This window comes from Vulpes vulpes, chromosome 7, assembly GCF_048418805.1.
Source record: "Vulpes vulpes isolate BD-2025 chromosome 7, VulVul3, whole genome shotgun sequence".
NCBI classification, from domain to species: domain Eukaryota; kingdom Metazoa; phylum Chordata; class Mammalia; order Carnivora; family Canidae; genus Vulpes; species Vulpes vulpes.
Window position 1 is genome coordinate 43,403,347 of NC_132786.1, and position 18,731 is coordinate 43,422,077.

General features: G+C 33.2%; 1 protein-coding gene across 8 annotated transcripts in view; it reads left to right on the forward strand.

Annotated features, from left to right (window-relative positions):
* The window catches only part of TUSC3 (tumor suppressor candidate 3), a 222,712-nt gene that overhangs the window by 201,622 nt on the left and 2,359 nt on the right, over window positions 1-18,731 (forward strand). For 2 of the 8 annotated variants that reach the window (XM_025984581.2, XM_072763610.1), the window contains exons 8-9: window positions 5,384-5,458; window positions 8,987-9,077. In XM_025984581.2, coding sequence (XP_025840366.1) covers window positions 5,384-5,458; window positions 8,987-9,077 — 166 coding nt within the window. Of the gene's footprint in view, window positions 1-5,383; window positions 5,459-8,798; window positions 8,895-8,986; window positions 9,078-12,974; window positions 13,877-18,731 lie in introns of all 8 variants that reach the window. The other 6 variants (XR_012002580.1, XR_012002579.1, XR_012002578.1 and 3 more) reach the window with 6 other exon arrangements.

Below are 18,731 nucleotides of genomic sequence, written 5' to 3' on the forward strand. Positions count from 1 at the left end.
ATCGATAAATAAATGCAAAACATCAATAAAAGGAAAGATAAAAATCATGTGTATATCTAAATAGATGCAGAAAAAGTTTTGACAAAATACAACATCCTGTGGTGATAAAAATCCTTTGTGGATTAGGTATAGTCAGAACATACCTCAATATAATGAAAGCCATACAAGAAACCCATAGCTAACATTGTATGCAATGAAAAAAAAGTGAATGCTTTTCCTCTAAGATCAGGAACAAGACATGGATACCCACTCTCACCACTGTTATTCAAAACTATGCTGGAATTCCTAGCTAGGGCAATCAAGACAAAGACCTAGAAGGCATCTAAATTGGAAAGAAGGAATACTGTTGCTACTTGCAGATGATATGAGTTTACAGAAATTGATATCAATATAGACAGAAAGAATCCCAAACTCTTAACCAAAAAAGTGTTGGAACTAATCAACAACTCCAGTAAAGTTGCAGGATACAAACTCAACCTGCAGAAATCCGTTGCATTTCTTTACACTAATGATGAAACCTCTAAAAGAAATAAGACCCTCCAATTTACGATAACGTCAAAACAGAACAAAAAAAAAAATTCTTAGGAATAAATTTAACCAACAAAATGAAAAAAAAATCTGTACAACAAAACTACAAGACTTTGCTGAAAGAAATCAAAACACAAATAAATGGAAATGCATTTTATGTTCATGGATCTGAAGAATATTGTTAAAATATCCCTACTTCCCAAAAGCCATCTACAGATTCAATGCAATGCTCATGAAAATATAAAGGCATTCTTCACAGAAATAGGAGAAACAATCCTAAAATTTGTATTGAATCATAAAAAGCCCCAAATAGCTAAAGCAATACTGAGGTAAAAGAACAAAGCCAGAGGTATCACACACTTCCGTATTTCAAAACAATTCTTCAAAGCTATAGTAATAGAAACAGTATTGTACTGGGACAAAAACAGACACAGAGACTAAAGGAATAGAATAGAGAGCCCAAAATCAAACTCCTGCATATACAACCTACTAATATTTGACAAGGGAGTCAAGAACACTCAGTGGGGAAAAGATGGTCACTTCAACAAATAGCATTGAGAAAATGGATAAGCACATGCAGAAGAATGAAATTGGATACCTATCTTGTGCCACTCACAGAAATGAACTAAAATGAATCCAAGACTGGTCCTATAAAAGATCTGGTCCTATAAAACTCAGGAGAAAACATAGGGAAGAAACTCATTGACACTGGTCTTGATGGCAGTGAATTTTTGGATAAGTTACCAAAAACATGACAACAAAAGAAAAAAATTCAACATATGGGACTACACCAAACTTAAAAGCTCTGCAAAGCTTAAAAAACAACATGAAAAGGCAACCTACAGAATGCAAGAAAATTTTTGCAAACCCCCAAGTATTAGATAAGGGGTTAATATCCAAAATATATTAAAAACTCATACAAGTCAATTACAAAAAACAACCTGATTAAAAATTGGCAGGGGAACTAAATAGACATCTTCCCAAAAAAGACATGCAAATAGGCAACAGATACATTAAAAGATGCTCAGCATCATTAATCACCAAGGAAATGCAAATCAAAACCACCTTGAAATATCACCTCAGTCTTGTTAGAATTTGTGACAAAAAGTAAATTTTGGCAAGGCTGTAGAGAAACCAGAACCCTTGTGTTCTGTTGATGGAAACGTAAACTGGTGCAGCCACTATGGAAAAACAGTATGGAGTTGCATCAAAAACTTAAAAATAGGGGGATCCCTGGGTGGCTCAGCAGTTTAGCGCCGCCTTCGGCCCCGGGTGTGATTCTGGAGACCTGGGATCGAGTCCCACATTGGGCTCCCTGCATGGAGCCTGCTTCTCCCTCTGCCTGTGTCTCTGCCTCTCTCTCTCTCTGTGTGTGACTATCATAAATAAATAAAAATTTTTTAAAAAAGTCCCGCATTGGGCTCCCTGCATGGAACCTGCTTCTCCTTCTGCCTCTGCCTCTCTCTCTGTCTCGAATGAATGAATGAATGAATGAATGAATAAATAAATAAATAAATAAATAAATAAATAAATAAATAAATAAATAAAAGATTAAAAATAAAACTACCATATAATTCAGCAGTTACACTTCTGGGTATGTGTCCAAAATCGTTGTTAGATATATGCACCCCTGTTTTTACTGCAGCAATATTTAGAATAGCCAGACATGGATACAACCTAAGTGTCTGTTGATACATAAATGGGTTAAAATATTGTTAAGCTATGAAAAAGTGGGACATCTTCCTGTTTGCAACAGTATGGATGGAATTTGAGCACAATATGAATGAGATCAAAGAAAGACAACTATTTATGATTATGATATCACTTCTAGACAGAATTTTAAAAAGCCAAACTTGTCAAAACAGTAAAATGGTGGTTACCACAGGATTGGTATTTTTTGCCTAATAAAACATACTTGCCAAGAGTTTAGAACTTAATTATTTCAACCTTTAAGAAAGGGATAATTATGTAATGTGACAGAAGTGATAATTATTGATACAATGGCAATCAAATTACAATGTATAACTATCAAATTAGCATGTACCCCTTGAATTTACATGTCAACCATATTGTTTTTTTTTAATATATAAAAGAAAAAAAAAAGAGAACTTCTGTTGCATTGTAGTTAAGAGCAAATGGGCATTGCCTCAAATAGCCTTAGTTTGAATTCTGGCTCCAGCACTACTTAACAGGTTGTATAACAGGAATAGAAATAGTGCCATTTTCCCCATGATTTTATTAGTGGAATTTCAGAAGCTATGTTGCATTTGGAATTGATAAGTATTTATTTTACCTACAATATCTATATAAAATCATCTTAAAAGGTTATTTATATTTTTAATATTGACAAAAAGTATTTTCTAGAGTTAAAATAACCTGGAATTCTGTATGAATTTTCAGATCAAATATATGTATTTAAATGTGTAGATTAAAATTTATACTTGAATATAATAAAAAGTGTTAAGATGAAATGCAGCTTAGAAACCAGATGTAATTCCCTGAGCATACAAAATCACTAAAGCTACATAAACAAGATTAAACCTTTTCATGAATAGAAGAGAAACTTGGGTATTTCTTATAAATGACTCTGATAATCATAAGGGAAGCTTAAGTCACCTTTCTAAAAATGGTGGGAGAGATAATCACTTGTAACCAATCCCCTGCTGTCATGAAATCCCCATTGTAATAACCAATCATTGTAAAGGTCAGCAGTTTCTTCATTTTTACTTTACAAGCCATTGTGTAACTTCATGCCCCTGATCTTTATATTAGTCCTTGAATTTGGGGACTCATAGTTTAAGAACTGTTCTTACACTCCCAATAAACTTATGCTATTTATTGATTTGGTGGTTTTAGCTTTGTTATTTCTGGACTTAGGATAGATGTAACTGGAGAAATATGAAAGGGAAGCCTAATTTAAATTCTTATTAAGGACGTATACAGTCAGAGTAGTTTGTTCCAATGAGCTAAGCAATAGAAATGCCCTGCATAGCAACAGTTTGAGTGATAGGAGCTTTTATGTTTTTTTCTATCACTTTATTATAAGCATAGTCCTAAGACTCTAGACTCAAGGGAATTTATATGGGTGGATTGTCCAAAACATTCTAAGAATGAATCTTAAGTCCACAGACTACCATACTGGTAAAATGAAATATTTGTTCTCTTACACTACCCTTTTCAGGCCATTATGACATGACTGAAAGTCAAGGAACTCAAGTAATTACCCAGATTTCAGTGGTTCTCAAACTATGTATCATCAATCCCTAAAAGTTCAGTGGTAGTATATGATATATATGTGTATTGGTCTTGGTTTGAAAATGTGGAGTGGGAGAGGCTGGTATTGCACAGTGGCTTTTCTCTTCTATGCAGTAGGCTTCTAATCAAGGTTGGTTAATTGGTTGGTTTTCTCCAGGAAGGGTTCCATAAGGGATTGCTAAATAGAATAGGTTGAAAGCCATTTTTATAGAAAGAGATTATTATAAGCATAAATATCTAACTGGAGAAGTCAGGCATTTATTGTTTTCCAGAAGTTGGATAATATGGTCATGAAAGACTCTATTTTATAATTATCAATACTTTGATATAATGGTTATGAAAATAGAGCGGAAGTATTTACTCTGCAGAATTTTCCCTGACCTTCACTTAACTGTATAGATGTATCCAGATAATTTTCTTTGAGCTTTCACTGTTTGGAATAATAGAAGACACTTAGATGTATCTGTACAGCAGGCTTGCTGATGGTGATTGTACATATATAGCAGTAGAAATGAATAAAAGGAGACAATAAAAGTGAACAAACTGAGGAATTTCTGGGCTAAAATTATTTTAGTTTTATCTTTATTTTTTTAAATCCATTAGTTATTTGGGCAGAATACATAATATGCTTCCAGAATTGATGAGTTCGTCTATGTCAAACATGTTTTAATACCATGGCAAAGAATGTTCTTATAAAAGGGAGAGCTTCTATCATTTTCTTAATCTCTGGCATCTTTCAGTATGATATGAATATATTCATCCAGGGGCACCTGGATGGCTCAGTGGTTAAGCGACTGCCTTTGGCACAGGTCGCGATCCTGGGGTCCTGGGATCTAGTCCTGTGTCAGGCTCCCTGGAGGGAGCCTGCTTCTCCTTCTGCCTGTGTCTCTGCTTCTCTGTCTCTCTCGTGAATAAATAAAATCTTTAAAAAATATATATATTCATCCTGCCACAAGCAGACATTAAGTACAGATTTGTGTGTTCATTCTTAAAATGTCAATTTAACTAAATTAAGATCCTGCTAAATTTGTGAGAGTGGTTTATTATAATGTGCTTGTTGCTTTTGTAAGACTTATAATTGGTAAGAAAAATTTCCAAGTGACACAATACCAGACCTTAATAAATATTATTTAAACAAGATAATCTATGAAACAACACATGAAATAGAAGCCAAGAAAAAAAGTTTTGCACACAAACCCTGAGGGGAAAAATAATATATTCTGATTTTCTATGATTGCTGATGAAAGTTGCCCCTGTGACTATAATTAGTACATATCTTCATATATAATGTGAAATGGCATAACTGATTATGGGAATCCATATAACTCCTATGTGCTAAGAAAATGAAAGTCCTGAAATTTAATGTTTAGAGTTAGACCTTCAAAATCTCACAGTGTCAGGTTATTTATATTTAAATTAAGGCATATTCAAATACATGAAGAATGGTAATTTTGTGTTAGATGGAGAGAGTTAAGTCATATCTAGCTCTGTGTACAGTTGTAACTTACATCCTGGAACAGAACACGTTGTGTTCAGATCCAGAAAAATTAATAGATTTTATTCGCATGTATTTCTACTGTTTCCTTGACAACTACTATAGATGCTGCTATCACCATGGGGATGGTTCTTCTAAATGAAGCAGCAACATCCAAGGGAGATGTTGGTAAAAGACGGAGTAAGTCTGGTTGCTATTTTTGTAGTTTTGCTTTAGTCTTAAGATTCATTTAAGTAAAATGGGAAATATATAAAAGTCCTTAGTAAACATAAATTTCTAAAGAAATGTTCTGATATGAGAAAGGTTGCAGTTTGTTTTTGTTTTACTTTTTTCTATTTCTTGGACATGGGTGTACAAATACTTAAAAATATATTTCTTCCAAAATGGAATTGGGTGATTTTCTCTGGAATTGCATATAAAGGAAAGGTGTTAATCCTTGTCAGGGGTGCTCCGACCCATGTCTACTGAAGCTGTAGTCCCCATAGTAATGTCCACACTACAGGGAGACACAAAAGTCTGTGGTCTGTCTTCAGAGATTTTATTGGCAAATGCTGTGTTCCTTACGCTACAGGAATCAGGTACACATTCAAGGACTCATAGTTTTCAGATAGGTTTTGTACAATGAAATATAACACCTTCTAATTACCTCCAAATTTTTGATCAACAATTGAAAAGGAGTTACCTGTCAATAGTATCTTTTCCAAGCTCTTTGCCTTTTCCAGTGGTATCCAAGATTTACAACTCCACCAATTTCCAGCATTGTTTCTAAGCAAGTTAACTACATTTTATTCTTTGATGGACTATTCCTTTCAGGGGGGTTATAGAAAAATAATTCATTTTTATGAAGTAATAGGTTTTGGCAAGACAAGGGAAGAACACATGAGAAAAATCTACCGTTAAGAACATTGGTTAGAAATGAAGAGAGGGCCTTAAACTTCCTGCCACAGACCTTTTTATAATAATTATCAAGCTCCTATATAATTTTATGATTAAACCTATAATTAAATTTTTTTCTCAGTATGCTTTGCATTTCTGGAACATTTTTAAGCCCAAAATTTATGTTTGAGCAGCATAGGTATCTGAGAAACACAGTTTATTAAGAAGTTTAAAATAAAAATCCAGACTTACTTTCTTCTAAAAGTATAGGGATCCCTGGGTGGCTCAGCGGTTTAGCGCCTGCCTTCGGCCCAGGGCATGATCCTGGAGACCCGGGATCGAGTCCCACATCAGGCTCTCTGCATGGAGCCTGCTTCTCCCTCTATGTCTCTGCCTCTCTCTCTGTGTCTCTCTCTAATGAATAAGTAAATAAAATCTTTAAAAAAATATATTAGCTATGGTGACCTATACATAAATAAGTGATTTCTAAGTAGTTGTCTTAAGTGTTAAAATATTTTAGATGTAATTTGCAGTTTAATCTGTCCTTTGTTTTCCCATGGTGGGATCTATACACTATTGTAAAGAAACTACAAAAGAATCTAATGCATTACTTTTAGTTAAGCGTTGTACAGAATATCATTTTATGATATATCTTTTGGTTTTTTTATGATACATCTTTTGAATAAATAATGTGATCCTCTTGGGATTGACAAATAATGTTTATGAAGACAGATGCATTATTATATATCCTGTCTTAAGTAATAGTAAGAAATACATAAATGTTTTATCTTACAGCAACTGTAATATTGTTCATAAAATCACTTTCCTCTTGGTAGATATTTCTCTACACATCACTCCAGTGCCCAGCACTGTCATGTTATTTATTCATGGATAGTGAGAGAAAGAGAGAGACATGGAAAATATATTTTAAAATTATTCCTTTTTGATATATAGCACAACTACTATTATTGCTCAGATCAGAGTGATTCTGTGTCATCATACCATTTTCTTACAAGTATGTTACCTTGTACGGGCTGCAGTGGTTCATTCAGTAATTACTAACCCCTCACACAGTACTCAATTCTGCTGCTCCCTTCACTGTATACACAGACCTGAGTATCACTGTTTTGTTCCACTGCACAGAATCAAGGAGATCTGTTGTTTTCTTTAATCATGTACTTTGAGCTTCAAAGAAGTAAAAGTGTTTTGTTTAGGTTCTGAAAATTTTTAAAAAAGGAAAGGACGAAGTGTTTGATAAAGATATCAAATATGTTAAGGGGTAATGTAAAGCATTAGATAATTAATTCTAGGTTTAATAAGATTGTTGTAAGCAGAAATGTTATTGTTGTATCTAGTGCCTGGTTGTCTGTCATACTTGGATAGTCTACACATTTTAATAAAGGTGTTTTTCATTTTGGGATAGTCAGCAACTTACTCTTTTACTTTATTTTCTGCCAGTATTCATTGGAAGTTCAACTGTATGAACTTTGAAATGAAATGTCAGAGAGGCTACAATTGAATATTGTTAAGCACTTATGACTTTCAACAATTTATACTCAAAACTGAAAGAATGATATTCCTGCAGAGTTGAATGAAAACTGACAGATTTCTAGACCATCTTCTGACAGTGTCATACCTTATCTACTCCTTAATTTCCAGGATTATAATTAAACCTAGTCTCAGACCTGCTAGGAGAATTTTTTTTTTCAGTGTATATCATTTTAGAAGTATTCTGAACTGCTAACTTCTTGTTTTCCTGTGCCTTAATGTGTTTCATTTTTTTTACTCTGGTCTTCGAATTATTTCAGATATTTTGAGTATTTTTATAAGAATTCTCTAAAACTAACAAAAGAATACAAGTATTGTGCAAATGTTTCATTCTTAAGTTCTTAGATAAATATATTTATGTTTTTCTTTATTCCAAACATATTTGCATTTAATTGGCTCAGATTTTTAAGCATTTTAATTTTATAAGCATGTATTTTACTAATAGTAAATCTTGTTTAACTACTCTATATTTGCATAAATATATTTCCATTGTTTATATTACATATATTTATTGCACTTTGACTTTAAAGTCTTCCTAACTGTAACACAAAGGAAAAGAAAAAAGTATTTTCCCTCTTGTTAACTTGCCTGGGATAAAGTGATACTGAAAACCTGGACCACAGCACATTCAACTCTAATATTAGCCTTCTGTTCATTTGTTAAAACAGACGACAGCACTTTGACACAATTATCTACTTGGGGGCGCGGTTTGCCTCTTTGGTTCTCCAGAATCTGTATTACTTCATTCCTGAAAGTTTTATTCCTAGCTTTTGTGCACTACGATGACTATTTCTAAGTAACAGGCTTTAACCAAAGCAATAATCTAGCCAATAATCTAAAATGACATTCCTTTATAAATATTGCATGGCATCTGAAAAGAATAAAATTCTATTTACTATTCTATATGCAAATGTCTAGGCTAATATAGCCAAAGCTTTATAAGGCAGGGGCTGATAATCTTGTTTGCGGTTTATCATATATTTTGCTTTGTTTTGATCCCTCTGAGGCATTTTAGTACTTGTAGGAACTCTGTAAGAGAAGAAAACCACCAGAAGACTTAGATCAGTCACTTTTGTTGTTTTCATACCCCAAATAGTACATTTTCATTGAGAAGAATGTGGAAAATAATGAATACATTGTATTTTGGATTATCTGGTTTGTTGTGCCTGTATGTGCCATGAACTATTAAAATGTAAGTATACTGTTATTAATTGAATGCATTTAAAAAACATGCATTTGGGTTGCATTGTCTAGACACTAATGGCATTTTCTGTCTCTTTCTAGTAATTTGCCTAGTGGGATTAGGCCTGGTGGTCTTCTTCTTCAGTTTTCTACTTTCAATATTTCGTTCCAAATACCACGGCTATCCTTATAGGTAATATCATTATACTAATGTGAATGTTCTTATTTTTAACTAAACAATTTCAATGGTTAATGTATATTTAAAGGCTAATATAAAGTAGCTAACTCATTTGCCAAGTGATTTTAAACTCAGTTAAGCAAGTTTTTGAGCACCTGCCATGTGTTTAGCTCAGACTTTGCAGAGGACCTATAAAGCAAGGGCCCTGTTCCCAGACAGATTATTTTCATTTTTGAGATACATATGTATTATATATGTACATATAATACAGTGGGTTTTAGCTTTGTGGAATTCATCAATTTTTTTTCTTTTGTCTGTCCATCCAATCCTTCACGTTCAAATTCTTTGGCTTCCTCAGGTTTATATAGGATATGTGTTTCCTCTCATGACATTTACATAAATGCATCTCTTGGAACTAACAAAATACAGTATATGGCAGCAGTATGTGCCCCCTCCCCGCCCCCCAAAAAATACCAATTTTACATTTGACAAGCTTTCTACCTTAATTAGTCTAGCACATGGATTTATGCTGAACTTATCCTGGTTGTGGTAGATCCTGCTTGGGGTTTCATTCTTTATTATTGGACTGCATCATTTTCCTTTTGAATGATCTTTTATTTTTTTTCTCAGAAATTTTAATCAGTTGTCTTGTGAATGTGTTAAGAAATAGATGATAAACATCAAGAGCAAGTGTTGCTAAAAGGTCTGCAGAGATTACATGCCAGAGATTTGGATAAATCTTGAGCTAAATCCTAAAAACCTGACAGCACAGGGGAAAAATATACATCTCTCCAACTAGTTCACTGAGAAGAAGTAAAGGTGATAGCGCAAGCAAGAGAGAGGTAATAAGTGAGTGGAAGACAGAATTCTGAGTAGAGTGGAAATGTGAGATGTTGCTAAAGAGGAAAAAGATCTCTCTTCCCACTGAATTATCCTGTGTAAGAAGCTTGGCCAGTTATGAACATAACATAGCACTGCAGTTTGTATTCTCTGAAATTCACAAGCATTAAAGTATTTGATGAAAAAAGAAAAAAATCAACCTTGTTCATCTCAGATAAGAGCAGTTTGTAAGGAATGAGAGGATTAGATATAGGACACCTTTGTTCTAGGGAAAGAAAAGCATGCAAAATATTCCCGAAGGTATATGCTGGCCTAAGTACTTCTGAAAAGACATCTGTGGATATCTGTCTTCATAGAGAGCGAGGCCCTACCTACCGTTAACCCTGAGCACCAAGAGCTAACTTAATGCAATCAGCTGCAGCAGACATATACTGAAGTGGGCTTGCAAAAGACCAAGGCTATACCCTTGACTTTGAGATGCACTACAAAGACAAACACACTTTTCCCTTTAAAAAGAATGAAAAAACTTCCCACTTCTGCCTACTTTAGGTAATACCTGTACTTTGGATAAACTGTTGAGCTATCCTCTCAGTGAAAATGCACATTTGAACATAACACCATATACTAATTTAAAAATCACTTTTAGCCTAGAACTTTATCTCCAATGCCAGAATATTGTCTCGAGTGTAATACCTTAGCCTCTTATAGTCTTCGATTTCTTCCTTTTAAATTTCTGTGAATTATAACTTTTGTACTAAGAAATACTACTGGTAGTTTAAAGGTAATCCTAGACATACTTCTAACTTATTTATTCTTCATAATTTTGAATTCTGTTTAATCTACAACTTCTAATTTCTTCTATACAGTAGACCATTATGTGTTTATTTTTTGTTTTTAATCTTAAGCTTCGCAAAGCCTTTTTTATGCCCTTCATTATATTTTCTCAGTACTTAACACCATTATTTTTGTTGATCTTTGTAACTGTTGAAAGGGATAAAAGTCTGCTTGAAATATTTATCCTATCTCCTTAAATCTCTCTCATATTTTAGTCATAAGAGTGTTTTTTCTACAGTACCAGTAGGTTTCATATGTTGTCATTGACTTCTCCCAGATTCTTTTAGGTTTCAATAAGCAAACTTGGTGGATTTAAACACCTGATCTAAAAAAAAAAAAAAAAAAAAAAAAAACAACATTTAACAAGACCAGATTTGACTTTATTCTTTAAACAAATTGTAAAGAATGAAGAAAAAAAGTAGGTTATTTACAGAAAATATCAACATATGTACTCAGAGGTACAAATTTGATGACAGAAGAAACTTAAGTACATGTTGGCATCTCAGAAGCAGTTCTTAAAGAGCTTAATTTTATTTTCTTGGATTTTAAGAATAATGCCTAAGATCCTTCTTCATCCTCAATCTTGGGAGCCAAATAGTACTTTAAATGTCCCATATCAGCAATTTTATACTGATCTGTTACTAACTGTGTGACCTTGGACCAGTTACTTGACTCTTCTACATTCTGGTTTTCTCATTTGTAAACGGAAAAAAAAAAATTTACATACTTCATTTGACTACTGTAAGGATGACATGAGAAAATGCATGTAAATTACTTAACACATTGCCAAGTACATGGTAAATAGTACATAGTATTAATTACTCAATGTTAGATGATTATTAATTCAGATTAAATATAAATGAGTTTGAAATATTTACATATGTTTTCCTAAGATTTTCTTTACACTGAAGATTAAGTAACTTTTATTTATTTATTTTTTTTAAAGATTTATTTATTTATTTATTTATTTATTTATTTATTTATTTATGATAGACGTAGAGAGAGAGAGAGAGAGAGGCAGAGACACAGGAGGAGGGAGAAGCAGGCTCCATGCCGGGAGCCTGATGTGGGACTCGATCCCGGGACTCCAGGATCGCGCCCTGGGCCAAAGGCAGGCGCTAAACCGCTGAGCCACCCAGGGATCCCCCTTAAGTAACTTTTATATTTGCATGATTCAGTTGAGTGAAGAACAGATTTTCCCTGAACCTTTTAATGAACTTAATTGGGCTCCTGAGTCCCTCGAAACTACCAGTGAAATATCACGATTATTAAGAATTTGGTCTAATTACCATCTGAGCCATAGTTCAAAAAAATTTTATTAGAGCGGTATACTGCATTCATTTTGTATATTAAATAAAGACTAACTTTAGGCTCATTCGATTTTCAAAGAAAAGTGAAGAGCTAGTAGTGATATATAATAGGCTTCACTTATAGGTAATTTCCCATTATTTTCTTCTGATGCACTTTGACCTACAAAAATTCAAAAGAATTTTATGAAAGTACTTCTGATCCAAATGACATGAAACATTCTCTATTAATTCTATCACTTTGCTTTCTGTTTACAAAACTCTTTAGTTGTTTTAGCGAGATAGAGTAGCCGGATGGAAAAATATTTACAATCAGAAGAGCAGAATTCATGTTCAGTATATAATTTTGTAATTAAGAGCCCTAGCTTTGTAGTCACACAAATCTGAGTTTGAATCTCAGATCCTCTCTTCACTAACTTTGGGACTTGGAGTTAAGTTCTGGATCTCATTTCTCTTCACTTTGAAAACTTAGTTGTTTTGTAGATTTGGAGACAGGCTCAAATTGTTATTTGTCTCACATTATTTCTCTGTCTTTTGCCAAGATATTTAGCTTTGTTGAGCTGCTTTCTTGATTTGTATAATACCTATCTCAGAATTTTGTGGGGATAAATTATATGATCAATTTGTAATGCCTGAAATGTAGTGGGTTCTCAATAGATATTTTCTTCACGCACTTCTTATCTATACAAGCCCTTCAACTTTAGCACCTCATTACATTTTTGTTTTGCACTTTACTTCATTACATTGTTCATTAAATATTCATACATAACTATTTACGTATTAAAGTCATTTTCATTCTGTAATATTGTGAGACATTTTAGAGAAGAGTCCTTTTTGTATCTCCAACGTGCTGTGCACATAGTAGGTGCTCATCATATTAATTGACTATTTAACTCAAAAACATTTTTTATTTATTATCTAAATGCAACAGGAACCATTAAGATAGAAACAGTGAAGAGTACTGGTTTGCCACATTGTACAACTCCAGAAGATGGAATTCACGTCACATGACACCTCATGGAGTTGTCAGGTTACTCCACACACCTAAAGCGATGTGTGGTGTATGGAAAGATAATTATTTCAGAAACCTGAGCTATAAAGATACAAACTCAGATTGATTCTTACTGGCATCAAATAATAAAAATATTTTTTAATTAAGCTTATAATGGACATAGAAACTATCTTCTATTGTCTTAAAAAATTTCTGTGATTCTTGATGTCCTTGGCTATTTTGAGATAATGAAAAATGGAATGACATTCAGTAATGGAAAGTACAGAATAATAGCTAAGAATGAGAGAATTCATATGAGTTTTAAGAAGAGTATGATAGTGAATAAGCATAGTAAGGCAAAAGAGAAAAAAAAAATCCCAGGGTATACAGTATAGTGATCTCATACTCCTTTCTATATCTTACATGTAGATCTTTCATCTGTAGAAAAAATATTAAATATAATCTTGAGCTGTACAAATAGAAAAATAATATCAAAATGATGTGGTAATCAACCCACAGTACATATCACTGATAAGAATTTCACTGGGATTGTCTTTCTCCTGCTGAGTTCCAGCTTTGAAGAATGACATAAAGGACCGAAGATTTAGAGAGGATTCGGAGAAGAGCTGGAATGCTCTAAAGGCACCATTGTCTGGCCCCTATCTTATCTAGATAAGGAATACAGTGCTAAATCTTGTAATAATATATTGCAAATGGAAATTGAATCTTAAGGACTATTTTTTCCATATTGTTGTATTTCACTGTGGTGTATTGGAAAGTGATCTGGACTTTGAGTGAGAAGATGTGATTTGGACCATGGCACTTTAAAACTATAACCTCAGGCAAGTCTTTTAATCTTCTCTGAGCCTCAGTTTTCCTCATCTTTCAAATAAAGACCATAATATTTCTCTCATATGTAAGACAAGTTGTAGCAAACTATTGCTTTACAGATGTAAGATAACTTTTAATTGTGAGACCCTACATTCCAGTCTTAGGTTGTTGTACTTTGCTTTAGAGATAAGCCCTCAGATACGAATGTTAAGCAATAGACTTTGATCCATGGAATTAACCATTTGACAAACAGTAGTTTTTAAAAATATCCCCATATATGCATATGCCCTCCAAAAAAAAATGTAATTTTATTATTTACTTACGTCATTTCTTTAGGAAAGAAAGCAGAACTAAAACAAATGACAGAAATACATTTAATTCTTCCTAGGACAAATGTAGTCACGTCTCTCTTTCCACTAACAGTATAAATTTTAGTTTTCAAGATAATAAAATAAAATATAAGTCTTTTAAATATATGTTAAGATTTTTTTAATCAACATTTGATCATTTTTGGAATAGATACCAGGAACCTCTGTATAAATCCAAAATAATTTCTGTAGAGAATTGTTCTTTTTCTTTTACATTTTATACTGCTCATTCCAACCCCTCCAACCTCACAGCACATTAGCCTGAGCAGATACACACAAAGATAGTTCTAGAGGGTGAGTTCCATCTTGAAAATGCAACTTTACTCTGACAGAAACTCCAGCATTCAGCAACCCATTGAAAACAGAAAAAGTTTAGGCGGCTCCTTTTTATTCTTTTTTTCCCCCAGATAGTAGCCACCTTCCTGATCATGCCTAGTTATTAATAACCATACAATGAAAGCTGTTACTAAGTCTCTGTGTGGAGAAGTGACCTTAGCAGTAGTGAGCTACTGCTCACTGACAGCTATTACCCTGTGCAACCATAGAAACGAAAAGGTTTCCATACCCAAAGATCTTGTTCCCTTCTCCTAATGAAGTCCTCAATTTCTTTAGGCATTTTTAGATTGTTTACTTCAGACTTGAAAATTTTTCTGGGTTCAGTAATCTTTTATACAAAACAGAGAATCAGGCTAAAGTAAAGAGGCCCGGCTAACAGCCGTAATGTACTTCTCTCTTGCATCCCCTTTGAACATTTATGAATCTAAAGTAAAGGTTTAGAAAACCCTAAGAACAGTGAGTCATTGAGTTCCGCTAACTGCAAGGTCAATTGAACAGGAGTGAAAATTCGACTAGTGGACGATCCATGTTCTAAGTAAAGAAGCAAGGCTTTTCTTTCCTTCCATACTTTGTTTTCAATACTGAGCAATTCAGTAAATGATTTCTGTAAGACAGTGTCATGTTACCATCAGGTCTCTCTGACTCTTCCCCACACTGAGAATAGGAAGTAGGTACAGTACACAAGAAAAGTCTGTCCATCTGAAGAGCTCAGAGAATTTAACCAGCTCCCAACTGGACAGAATTCATTCATGTAAGAGCACTGTGTAGACACTTTTTAAAAAACACCAACAACAGATAATTAGTTTAAGATAAGTAAAAACAAAATGTAAGACACTATAATATGCCTATGTAGCTATATCACAGGAAGAAAAAGGAATAAACATGCTTTATGTATAATATTGTCTTCAGTCATCAAATCGAAAAGTCTCTTCTCATTCTACAACAGCTTAGATAAGTAGTTTCAACAGAGACTTACAGCCTACAGTGTGTATTCACTTCACAGCCTTTTACAGAAAGTGCATAGACTCCTCATACTGAACATACTCCCCATATTATACATGTTATTTTTGTTCTTTGGCACCTTTCTTCACTCAGCTCCTGTAGCCTATGCTACTATCCCTTCATTTAACTTGTTTTCAAAGTCAGAGTTTTGCTTTGTTTGCTTGTGTTCCTCTAACACTTCAACCTGCCATCATATCAAGTATACCTGTGTTATACTTAATTGTGTCCAAGTCTTACTCTCCCCTAGGAAAGAAACAATCAGCATGACTTTCAGTCATTGTCTTACAACACTCTTCTATACATGATATTCTTGTACATAATAGGTGGGCCATATATCTTTGCTGAATACTGATTGAGACACACATTTTTTGGCTCAAATTTGAGAAAATAACCACCATTTTAAATAATGTTTCTCTAGAAAGACTTACTTGGAATTTCACATAATAACCTTGCTATAAACTTTTGGAATATCACTTCTCCACAAGTCAAGGGCTACATTTTTATGTAAATCCTGAATGTTTGTTAGTGTGTGGGAGTAATTAGGAAAGAGGCAAACTTGGAAGTGTTTGAAGATCTTCCTCCCATTCCTTCTTTATATACACAATGCCCCTCTGCATTTCTGATGTACTTTAAGCAATAATCAAATTACAGAATAAAGGTAATAGTTGCATCCCTTTAAGCTAGAGAAAGGGGGAGTTTCTGGAGCATACTCATGCTGGTTCTACCCTGCTATCTAATCTTTCTGTGTATAATTCTCTAGCCTTGCAATGTAGCCTCCATCTTCTGTTGCTACTTGAGTCAGTCAACCATACACGCATTCACTTCAAAATAAACTGGTCATAGTAGTCAGTGTTACACACCTACAGGCTACCGTGACCTGTGAAAAGAATCATTCATTATGGAGGGTGAAGGGGAGCCCAGTTAGAAGCTGATGATGGTACCCAGAGCAGCTGCTCCCTCTCTGAGGAACCTAGCCACCACATTAAAGCACATTCCAGTGTGCTTATACTTCCAGAGGAGTATATTTGTTTGGTTTTGGTATCAACAGTTTTCATGTTATTAAAGTCTTTTTATACATTTTTACAATAAGTATTACCAGGAAAGATAGTATCCAAGCACTATTAGAAACAAATATTAAAAAAAAAAAACATAAATATAGGAGAATTGTTACATTATACATCAAAATTACTAGACAGGTAAATGTGAAAAGAAAACTTGTCAGAACTTGACAGATAGGAATGAGGGACTAATCTCTTGAGTGATGAAACCCATATAAACATTCATACTGGAATATACCTTGGATGTTTAATATTAATATTAAATGATTACCTAGAGAATAGTTTATGCTTTTCTAAGAAAGATTTTTAACAAAACGTTTTTGACACACTTCAATCTTTCCATGTCTTAAACAAATACTCATAAAAGTTTATAACTTTTTATGAAAAAGATTTTAAATATAAGAGAACAGGAAGTAGTCTGCTAATCTTATCCTTTATTGTAAAACAATATGATCAGTTCAATATAAATTTGTCTTTGCATAATACAATATAAAAAAAAAAGATTTAACAGCTCTTTAAAAAGTATTTTAGTTTGGGAAAAATCCCTAGTGTGAACCAACAGTGTGGTAACTGAGGATTCTTAATTTAGTATTAAGAAGATACAGAGATCCTTTTATTTTGTGAATTTTACAACATCTAAAAATCATAGAATATTTTTTACTTTTCTAGGTCCGAAAAATTAGGAAGCATAAAATGATCATAAGGGTCAGATTACAGTTTTTTGCTTATATGGCATAATATTTTCATTAATGATAAAAGGTGACCTTTAGTGCACCACAGCTAAAAATGTTCAGACCACTTGTTCAAAAACAAATTAGTAAACCCTGTAAGTTCTGTTTAAGTTATAATTTTTTCAACCTTAAGTTTTATGTTATGATCAAGTATTCTTTTTATCATTAGCCTTCATTCTTCAGTTAACTTTAATCTTTAGGGGAAGCTAAAATTAAAGGCAGAAAATGTCAAAGAATTCATCTACAAAGGACACATCTCTGTGCACTGCCATCAGTGTGAAGGATTATGTGGATTGAATAGCAGCCACTGCCTACTGCTCCGAGAAAGTTTCCCGGCTGATACTCTTCTTCATGAAGATGGTTACTCTTGCAAGACCTCAGTCATAACTTATTATTTTGAAAAAATACAAGCAAGGTGTTGTTGTACTGAGGCATTTAATTTCTAGCCTTTAATAATTCCTCAGAAAAGGAGTACTTATTTTAGTTTGTATAGCTTTTTTACTTTATATTACATAAGTTTATTTATTATATATTTTATGTAATGTCTTAACTATAATTATATATATATATATATATAAATGTAAAAAATGTGTTTACTTTTAGCCACATAGTTTCACTAGAGTCACTAGGTTGATAAATATGAGGACTAGAAAGAATTTTGGAGATCAGCCCAACAAATGTTCTTTTCACTAATGAGGAAACCGAGGTTCAGAAAGACAAATATATTCCTAGGATATTAGGGTTTAAACATCCAGATATTACAAAACTTACTAGTTTTCCAACTATATGATAGCTTTCCAAATATAGCAACCATTAATTTCATTTATGTTTTAATATTTGGTTAAAACATGGTTTGTCTCTGGTTATCCTGCAAAGTTATATTGTCAAGACAAAAAAAGACAAAGCAAAAAAAGAAAACCTTGCCACGTGTTAGAAAAACGTACAAATATCAAACAGAAACTTAGTAAATGTTATTTAAATTGACTTACCATTTTACAACTTATATTTCTGTTCAGATTAAAACTTTGCTTAGGGAAGAAAAATAGCTCCCTTTTATTTCTATCTGTACAAGCATCTGTGTATTCAGAATCTGATGACACTTATGATTTATAAAAAAACATTTTTGGTTGTGTAGTATATTCCAGCTATAAATTTCATTAAAAAGATCAAGCATGTAGTTATTTCATATATATGAATGAATTAAAGATTGAAGAGAAAGATTTTTTTTTTTTCAGACAATGAAATGACCCACTTCAAATCTTTGTTTTAATCCATAGTTTTTATTCTTACTTATGTTGCCAGTTTAAATGCTGGTTTAACTACTCTAAGCAGTATAAGTTAAACTCTAAGTTTAACTGCTCTAAGCAGCAG